Source organism: Alligator sinensis, unplaced genomic scaffold (genome assembly GCF_000455745.1).
Source record: "Alligator sinensis unplaced genomic scaffold, ASM45574v1 scaffold717_1, whole genome shotgun sequence".
Lineage (NCBI taxonomy): Eukaryota > Metazoa > Chordata > Crocodylia > Alligatoridae > Alligator > Alligator sinensis.
This window is the reverse complement of record NW_005841961.1, coordinates 317015-327747: the sequence shown is the minus strand read 5'-3', so window position 1 is coordinate 327747 and position 10733 is coordinate 317015. Positions and strand designations below refer to the sequence as shown.

Below are 10733 nucleotides of genomic sequence, written 5' to 3'. Positions count from 1 at the left end.
TGAAATCTGAACCCTGCCAGTCTCCCCAGAAATCTCAGGAGGGCTAAGGTATAGCTAGATGAGAGGGTAAAAAGTTTACAGATTGTTTTGCTGTCTCCAAACAGGGCTGGCCCACAATTTTTGGGGCCCCCTAATCCATTGAAGAAAAAAAAGTCAAAATTGTGGTATAAACTCACTGAAATAAAATAGGGCCTGGCTGCGTGCATGTGGGCTGTGCTACAAGGGGCACAGAGTGAGGGCAGCACATGCTGGGGACTCCTGGGTTCCCTCCCCGGGGCTGGGGCCGGGCCAGGGCAGGAGAGGAGCCGGGAACTCCTCCCCCACTTGGCCTAAGAAGGCCTGCATCAAGCCCTTTAAACATGGAGCAGGCAGCGGGGGGGTGAGTGGGGCATGGTTCCTTGGCTGTGGGAGCACTGTGGCCACAGGTTCCACAGGATAAGACAGGCTGGCCCTGAATGCTGCCACTGCGTGTGCCACTCATCCTACCTCATTCATCATACCCCTCAGTGCAAGCCATGCCAATGGGTTGGTAGATGTGGTTTACCTGGTCTGGACTGACAACAATAGGTTCCCTCAGAATAATCCAGGTGATGACCTCTTCACAAGGAGGTGTAGTGAAGGAGCCATGGTAAGTCCAGTAGTCTCGAGATTTAGGAAAAAGAATTGAAGGATCAAAGTTTGGAAAGGGAGCTTCTTTCCCCTTAAAGAGAAGAAAGACAAGCAAACCAGAAATCTCATCAGCAGCCAAAGTAGACATACAAGTCTTGCTTAAAAGGAGGATGTAAGTTCCCATAGAAGAAACAATGAAAGGTCCAACTTCATTCAAGTGATACAACTCCTTTTCCATTCAAAAATTTGTTCAGAAATTTATTTTCCCAGAAATGACTGTTAGTCCAAAGCCAAGGTCTCATTTATATAGCACACACCTTATCAAAGTGTCCACTGCGGCAAGTAAGGCTTGTAACTTCTGAGAAACTCTTTTCACCAAAATGTAATGTTACTTAATAACTGTGACCATACAAGAAATATCAATATCTATGATGACTTCAACCACCTACCAGAAGCACTTCCAGTCCACTTCCGAGTTGGCCGCCAAGCGCGCAGGCCCCCCCTCCTGTGCCCCCCTGCCTTGGTGATTGGCTATGGGGGGTCCCAGGTGCCCCCCCCAGACCCAGGAGGCACCAGTCACAGAGCCAGGGGGGCTCCCCCACTTTCTCCCCAGTGGACCTGGAAGTGCTTCTGGTCCACTTCCAGGTTTGCCGCCAAGCATGCGGGGGGCCCCCCACGCTCCCATGGGACGCTCCATCTGCCCCAGCATCTCAGCATTCACGAGCTGCCTGGTACTTTGAGGTATGTAGAAAAAAAATATTTAAAGCTGTGTCCATGTTTAAATCGTCAAATCTCTCAAAATTGATTTGGAGGGTTCCAATTCAATTCAGAGAGATTAAAGGGTCTCTTGATTCGATTCTGAGATTCAGCCGCCAATCGGGCTGAATCTCCACTGAATCAAATCAGCAACCAAAGCTTTGAACAGCCCTAGTGGTTATTGTATATTGCAGGGCAGCCACTATGTACTATCAAATCTGACCTTTTGGTTTGCAGTTGTGCTGCATTTCACTTAACCTGATATAATAAAAACCGTGTTACCTTTGACTTAATAGCTCCAACTTCTTCAAGAATTCTTTTCATCTCTCGTTTGACAGGTTTCCCCACCTCAAAGTAGAAAACATAAGCCAAAAAACAGTTATGCCAGATGATTTTTCTTGTATGATGCTTCATTGTATATTACAACTATTTAAAAAAAAAAGCCTGTATTCCCATCTGTCAATATTCTCAGAACATACCATACTTAAATGTTACACTCTATAGAAGGCAAAAAGAACATTTCTTGAATAATATTTGAAGTAACTAATTGTTCATAATTCTGCTATATGCTAAACACACACAAGGCTCAGTGGAAGTGAATAGTATAAACTGTACTGCCTTGAGAGGGGACAAGATGAGCCTACAAACTTGATGCACAAGATATTATCATAATTAAAAAGGGAAGTGACTTCACATCTAACTATTTCACTGACCAGAAACAAAAATAGTTCCATGAGCATGCACATTTACCATCTGATGGTAATTTCCCTCTCAAAGGAGTACTATAGCCATTTTTGAGCTGAAATTGTACATGTGAGGGTACAGGGAAGATTAAGGCAAAACTTTGAGAGAGATTGTTAATGGAGATCAGGCAAGAAGTAATATATAGCTGATTGCTATTGGATAGGCATCTACTGTTGAAATTATACCCCTCAAACAACACAAATGCACCTTGGAGGTTGCATCCTTGGTCCTCAAGTCTACACAATGTTTTGGACACACAGATGTGGCATCAGACATGTTTGGAAGTAATACAAGCATTGCACAATAATAAATTTGGTACTGTCAGGGCTGGACCTAGGGAGTCTATTTGAGAGTGGGTATCAGCAAAGTTAGGTGTCAAACTCACTTTGTGCCCTGGGCCGGATCCAGGCTGGATTCCTTGCAGGCTAGATCAGTCTGGCGTATGCAGCAGCAGTTGCAGCTCTTGATCTAATCTGGGGCATGCGGCAGCAGCTCCAACTCTGGCACAGGGCACATGCTGGTGGGGTCAGCATCCAAGGAAATAGGGTTGTGGTGGTGGTGACAAGTGGAGTGGTTGGAGGGTGAGTAGGGTTTTAATCAGCTCTTGTTGACCAACCTGCCACTCATCACCATGTCCACCAGGCCCAAGGGCTCTAGTTTCTGTAGTAGACCACTGCCACTGGTCACATATCCTCAACTTCTGGTTGCCCATCAGTAGCCTGGCGGGCTAGAGTGGTTCTGAGGGCTGGATCACCCCTAAGGTAAGTTTTAGTAAGTCCAGACCCAAAATAAGCTAAAATTCCTGTGTTCCATTCTGATCCTTTTCTTCTAACATGATACAATATTAAAAAGTACAATGGGAATTTGGTTTTGCTGCAGTAGGTCAAACAACAAGCATATGCTTCATGCAAGGATAAGCACTTTTTACTTACCTTTAGAAAAATGGCCAAAACAGCCACACCATCATATCTTCTCACAGCATCAGCATAATTACTGTGTTTTGGATTCCAGTGTAACAGATGAAGCTAAAATGATGAAGAAAGTTAAAGTACTCTGAATCCTATTATGGAGTAATAAGCCATCAAAATTCAATCCAGTATTCCTGAGGCACTCAACTGAAAGAGTTCAGAAAGCATAGGAAATACAGGATAGGACTCCAAATGCCATAAAAAGCTGACGTGTGTAACTATATCCTATACCTGTCCCAGTGCTTTCATAAGTTTTTTTAAACAATCACTTCTCAGCTACTTCACTTTTAAACGTAGATATTTTAATATGGTGACTGTGCAGAATAACTTTAAATATGATAATGTAATAGAATCATATAAAATTAGAGCTGGAAGGGACCTCAGGAGGTCATTCAGTCCAACCCCCTGCTCAAAGGAGATGCTTTGAGATGTTTAACCAGGCATGCAAAGCACACACGAAACGTTGGAGTTACCCATTGATCTCCTCCTCATCCTACCTGGGTATTCAGGATAAACACATTCTAACAAAAGAATCATAATTCATTTTATAAATGCATTATAAATCGTTCTGCCCATGCTTTTGACTCTCGTCTTCACCCTGCATTCATTTGAGATTAGCAAGAACTATTGGGTCATCTTGTCCATCTCTGATTTTTAGTACATTTTCCCCACAGGTTTTTCTTTCTTTCTTTTTTCAGATGTCCTCCATATATTTACATAGCTACTAATGTCATGACTGTTACTGAGTATCTGAACATACGGAGAATCAGGAATAAAATAACTATTGAATTTAGAACCCTTTGCTTACTTTTTTGTTGGCATACTGTGACACCTAAGGCCAAATCCATATAGCCCAAGGTTTCCAATTACACTTTATACTCCAGACATTCTCTCTCTCTTCCGTATTAAGGAAAGAGGTTAAATGGCAGTCCTCCAAAAACACACTTGAAACATTTTGCCTGATGGAACAAAAGTCAGAGTTTGGGAAGGTGGAGTCTGCCCACTCAGCCTGCAAATAGAAGCTACTAAAGCCAGACAGCTTGACATTAACAACTGATGCTACAAAACATGTGGAAGACAAGTCACTCAGATCCCACTTGACAAAGTTTGAGGCCAAATGACCTGTAATTATGCATATGGTCTACCAACTATTATTTTTTTTAATGCAGAATGGGCAGAGTACTATATAACTCTACATACAGCATGTACAGATTTTAGAACTGCAACACTAACAAAATAGTTCAAGCAGACAGTTCATGATATTTCTATGGCAATATGGAAATCATAGACGATTAGAGACCATGGAAATATCTATACATCATTAATTATTATTAGAATGTTTATACAATTAAGTAAAATGTAACAAATTACATTGTTTCATTTTCCTCCCCTCATATTTGTGAAAAATTTCCCACATGTGGTTTGCTTTGAAATAAGCAAAAACCTCTTTCCAGGAAGGGTAGTGTTCAGACTGGGGGATATTTACATTTTTGCTAATGAGTCCAAATTGCATGTTTGTTAGAAGCAACTCATCCTGTTTCACAGTTAAGAAAATATGTAGAAATAAGAGGTTTAATCTATAAATCACTAAACAGAAGTAAGTATTTGTTAGGTGAAAAATAAAAATCAGTGTTTTTCCCTGCTGTGCAATAACATTACATTTTCACCTGGCCCCATGTAAGTATTTCAAAACAGAAAGAAAAAAAAGCGAATCCTACCTCTCCCGCATATTTCACTCCATCCACAACGTGCTCCGAGCCATGGTCATCAGACGAACCCCAGTGGAAGTGGAGCTGACGCAGTCTGTAGATTCCTGGAAGTGGTCCACCTCTCAGCACTGCAATTGATTATCTGCATCAACCAAGCTCAGACCTTTTTCAAAAAGCTTTGCAAGCATTTCCTGCACAAGAGCAAACCTTAAAGCTGCTGAGCACCTTCTAGAAATCCAGTTTATTTTGGTGGGCCTTGAGGTACTTCACTTCTGGCAGAATTTGGTCTATATCCTTCTGTTTAATTCCACAGCTATAGAACTGCCATAAATCAGATGAAATCCTAGAATTTGATGGCAAAGTCTATGACATGGGTCTACAGGGGCCATGCTTTTAACCCCAAACTGCAACAGACTAGTTTGAAAAGTCATGAATATTTAAAAAGCCAATGTTTTCTGTAAGGTAGGTCTAGTTCCTGAAGAGATGACAGGAGAAAAAAATATGTTAGACAAGCTGCTATTTTCCCCTACAAACATTCAACAGGTTTAATTCTTGCAGCACTACCATCACCCACAGGAGTGACAGCAGTGAGGGACCTTATTAAAAGACTTTTGAAAATCCAAATGTGTCAAATGGATCTCCCTTGTCCATGTGCTTAACACCCTTGAAGAACTCTAAAAGATTGATAAAGTAGGATTTCCCTTTACAAAAACCATCCTGACTTCCCCAGTAGATCACAATCTTTTTATTTTTTATTATAGATTTTTATTTTAAACAAGCAATGAAGATTTTGGATTATAAAACAAACAGAAAAATTATGTTTGGACATTCAATTATTTGTTAAGGATAGTTATTAAGGATACACCTGATTCTGTTAGGCATTAATGCCTTCAGTTGCCCTTCCCTAATGGCCATACATACAAGGCATTCAGAAGTTCACCCAAATGGGCCCTCCTAATTAGCTGTATCTAATGTACATCTCAGGCTCTGAAAAGTAAATCCATAGTCATCTTTCCTGAAGCATCAAATAAATTAAAATGTCAGAAGGATGTGAAAAGTTGTCAGCTCCTGCTCATGTGTTTGCTCAGATTGGAAATAGTGTACTGTATTACCTAACCGTAACAGTAATAGCTGTAAAGGATGTCAATCCTCCATTAAAATAGATTTGTAAAACCATGTAATCCCATTTGAGGGAAATACTGATAAATTATTTTCACTTGTGGGTTATCATCAGTTATTTTCAATCTGGCATCAGGTGAGGCTGTAAGATTTCATACCAAAAATGCATGCTTGTCTCTATAAATACAGAATAATTTGTGTTTCATTGTTTTAAACCACTCATGACATGAAAGACTAAGATCCCTGCAAACCTAATGTAAACGTAATTACTCAAATAAGAGGAGAGTGTTTTACTTGTGTTTTGTATGTAGGCATGACATAAAGCATACAAAACATTGTGGTGCTCCAGGAACCTACTCAATACACTAAAATATTCTACAAATGGGAGTGGGTTATCTGAAGTGCTCAACAAAACTGAGAGCCTCCAATACTTATTGAAGATAAACTCCCATCACAATGTGAGACTTATACCTGGGGACACATACAGGTCTGGTGGAGTGGTGTCTCACTATTTCATGCAACTCCTAGTGGCTACATATCCTAGAGGGGTTTCCCAAGGAGAAAGAAGCAGAGTTTGTGTAAAGTGAGAGTAATTTTTCAAAATGAATTTTTCACCAGTAAGGGTGAAAGTTGCACAGAAGAATGCAGCTGAGATGAGACAGGCTGCATGGGAGAAGTCTTCTTTCCCTGAAAGTAGGTGTACAAAGCAAGATGGTGTTATTGTAGCACAGGCATACCTGTGCCAACTGTATTCTAGCTGGCATGTGTAACAAGGGTAGTGAGGGTGGAGGAGCACAATCTAGCAATCCATACAAATTTACTAGGATCTCCCCGAAGACAGACATGCTCTGGTTGCTAATTTGTGCTGAAGCCTATGGCACTGCACATCTTCTCTCCCGTTACTACCCTTGATAGTCAAATTGAAGCCAGTGCATGAGCATATCCCTATTCATACTACAATAACACCTTGTCCCTTTTACCATGAATATCAAGTGCAAAAATATGAATTAGTCACTGAAGATAGGCTCTATTTTAGACATATGCAGCAGTTCTTTCAAGTTTGAAAGCCCCAATTTGTGGCCACATATACAGTGCCATGTCTAGAGTGGTAACTCGCAAATGAAGCTAATGAAATATTGTTAAGAACACAAGTGTCATATTGGGTCAGACCAATAACCCAGTATTCTGTCTCTGGAAGTAGCAGCAGTGTTTGCTTTAGAGCAGTGAAAACCAACTTTTCTGGCAGGTGTGTCACAACATAAGCCCTGCATCCTTCTTGAGTGTTACTTCAATCCCCTTCCCTTGCCTGATCTCTGGCTCAGTTTTCTGGTCCCAGCCCCATCTATCACTGTGTTCCCTGATCCCTCCCTGAACTGCATCTAAAGTGGTCTATCCCTTGACCACTATCTTCCCTGGTATTCACTATCATGGGTTTAGAGGTGCCAGAGGATTCTCTGTTCTGTTTAATAGCTAACAATAGATCCATCATGCATTAATTGGTCCAGTCCCTTCTGAACTTTGCTATAGAACCTGCCTCTATAAAAACAGTGGTTCTCAACCTTTTTAGATAAAAAGGCACCCCTTGGAAAATACCAGTTCTTAATAAAAAATTAAATGAAAACTATAGAAAGTAATAGAGCAAATCTTCCTTTGCAAAGAACTCAGAAAGACCACAACAGATCAGAATGTTTTAGCACTACAAATTCCTATTTGAAGTCTCTGGGTTTATCTTTTGAATCATGTTTGTATACCTAACAGTGCTAAGATTCAATAGCAACTCATGGCACCCTGGTTGAGAATCACTGCTCTAAGATGTCCTGTGGTAATGAGTTCTACAAGTTAACTATGCACTGGATAAAAAAAGTATTCACTCTTGTTAGTTTTAAAAAGTGGTCTCCTACTAATTTTGGTGGGTTCTCCCAAGCTCTAATATTTCACTACGTCCTGAAAATAGTGCCCTATTCACTTTGCCCCCACACAATAATTTTACAGACTTCTATTATATCCCCTCTCTGCCTTCTCCTTTCAAAACTGAAGGGCTCTAGCCTTTTTACTCCTGGTATGGAAATTGCTCCATACCCCTGATCATTTTGCTCTTCCCTATTCTGTTTCTAATTCTACTACAGCCTTTGAGATGTGGAGGCCAAAACTGCGCAGTATTCAAAGTGTGGGCACACCATGGATGTATATAATGACATGACATTTTCTTTTTGTTTTTAATTCTGTTCTGCCCAACACTGTACGAGTAGTTTTAGTCATCACTAAACATTGAGCTCTCCAAAAACATCAGCTATCTTCAGTGACTCCATGGTCTCTTTCCCCAAGTTATAGCAGCTTGTCCCAAACCCAGCATTGTGTACATGTAGTTGAGGTTATTTTTCGCCCAATGTGCATTACCTTGTATTTGTTGACACTGAGGTTCATCTGCCAAGTTTTTGCCCATATACTTAGCATGATCTTTCTATACCTCCTTTCTATTAGTCCGGGATTTGACTCCTGCAACAATTTACTATCATCTACAAACTTGGAGACTCCACTGTGCAGCCTATTTCCAGGTTATTGATGAAAATGTTGAACAAAACTGGACCCAGCACAGATAACTGCAAGACCCCATTTGACCTTCCTCCATCCCGAACAGAAGCCATTTAGCCCTACTCATTACTTCCCATCTTTTAACCAGCTCTCTGTTTAGGAAATAAGCTTCCTTCCAGTGCCCTGGCAACCAGACATTTATTTTATTTATTTATTTATTTATTTATTTTTAAGACCTTTGGTGAGAGGCAATGTGGAAAGCTTTTGGAAAATTCAACTATAGTGTGTCACTGGATCCCCCCTGTCCATGTGCTTGTTAACCCTCAAAAGAACTCCAGCAGACTGGCAAGGAAGAATTTCCTTTTACCAAAACCATGCTGACTCTTCCCCAGCATATCATATTTGTCCATGTCACTGATTATTTTATTCTATACTATAGATTTTACTAAATTATTCCCAAATTATAAAATTGTTGCATTCAGTGTTGCTTTACAATAAACAAAAGGGAAAACATAATTAAAAACTGTTATAGTTGATTATAAGTTAAAAAAAACTCATAAATAAGCATTTGCTCAGAAGATCTCAACACCTTCAGTGATTATGGCTAATGAGACAGGTAAGCATGTTCTCAAAAATCTTTCACAACACATTTACATACTTCACATTTGGACTAGAATTTTCTCTAGGCTAGCCCACTATTAAAAAAAGAGAAGTTTGTACTTAATTGGAAAAGAACTTCAGTGTAAGATGTAAACTTGGTGCTAAAGGGACAAATGGCACTGAGCACACAAAGGAATTAGACCATATTTCATATACAGTTCTGGCAGTACATACAGGTCAGCCCTAATAACCAAAACATATGCATTATTTCAGTTATAGGCCTCATTAGACTAGGGACTGCTTATAGGATTAGGTCCCAAATGCATTTTCATTCACGACCTAAAGTAGGAATGAAACCTGTGTCTCTAGGGGCATAAAAAAAAAAAAAACTGACAAGCTACTCTAGCAAGACCTTGTCTGAATACCAATCAAGATCTGACCTCCAAGTTTCGACCTCTAACAATGGCATGAAAGTTCAAAGTTAACATTAATACAATTCTTAAATCCTCCTGTGTCTAAGTATTGCTGGTCTCAAATTATAACTTGATATCATACATGCTGGATTACCTAGGGATAAAAGGATGTGCTAAGTACAGAGAGAAAGGCTTAACTTTGTTTCTGTTCTTTGTTGGCATGTGCCACAGACACTGGGTTAAATAAGCGAAGCACTGTTCTGGGTTTTAACTGGGCAAATTCTTAAAACGTTTATTGACTCTGACTTTAAAAGTTATCAGATATGGTAATAATAACATTAACAATATAATTAATAAGTCATCATAAGTAATTTTCAGTTAAGTAAAGTCAACGGTATTTCTGGATTCTGCATTTCAGTCATAGGATAACATGGATAGAAAGAGATGGTAGCTGAAGCATACTGGGACTGAAGGAAATTTAAAAGCACACAGTTCATTGGAAAGTAGGACTGAACTCACAAGGACAGCCCCTTGCTCAAGCCAGGGTCATCCTTGACCAAACCACCTGCGTCAAGTATCTGTCTAACCCGTTCTGGAAAATTTCTAGGGATGAAGATTCCACAACTTCTCTCGGTAGCCTGTTCCAATGCTTGACCACCTACACAGTCAAAAAGTTTCACCTAGTCTTCAACCTAAAAAAATCTTCTGCTGCAGCTGGAGGCAATTGATTTAGTATTGGGGTCCAAATTAATCCTTCTGGAGAGTGTCCAACAGCATGAGATTTACTATAGCTGTTTTCTAAGACTATTTCAACATGGTGCAAAACAATGTGATGCAGAGATGCTCTGAATGTGCTGGCTCTTGGTTTCAGAATCTACATAGCACAAGGCTGCATTAATTAGCCCAGGTGTAGCACTGCACAAGAACAGCCACCTACTTCTAGGTCTGAAGCTACTGCATGTACAGCTAGCTCTGGTATCTTCACAGAGCGCTGCCTTCTGTTGTATAGATAGGGGCCACAAAAATTTTTGCCCTCAAAGCGCTGCATGGTGGATCCTTTAATATTACCATTTCCCCACTCCCCCTCTGCCACTTGCCCTTGATCAGTAGGAAGGTGAGAAATATGTTCTTAAATATGCCATGGTTTTTGCCTCCTGCTGCTGATTGGTGAAGGGGCCCCCAGTGGCCCTGCCACTTGCAGCTGGCCAAACAGGAGGCAAAAACTGAAGTATATTTAAAACTGTGGTTTTTGTCTCCGGGCCGTCAGGAGCAAGTGGTGGAGC

General features: G+C 40.5%; 1 protein-coding gene across 1 annotated transcript in view; it reads right to left on the bottom strand.

Annotated features, from left to right (window-relative positions):
* Positions 1 to 10733, bottom strand: part of LOC102379421 (carbonic anhydrase 3-like) — a 66463-nt gene that overhangs the window by 3457 nt on the left and 52273 nt on the right. The window contains exons 5-8 of the mRNA XM_006020610.3: positions 4796 to 4914; positions 3042 to 3134; positions 1648 to 1713; positions 545 to 700 (exon numbers count right to left, since the gene is read on the bottom strand). Coding sequence (XP_006020672.1) covers positions 545 to 700; positions 1648 to 1713; positions 3042 to 3134; positions 4796 to 4914 — 434 coding nt within the window. The remainder of the gene's footprint in view (positions 1 to 544; positions 701 to 1647; positions 1714 to 3041; positions 3135 to 4795; positions 4915 to 10733) is intronic.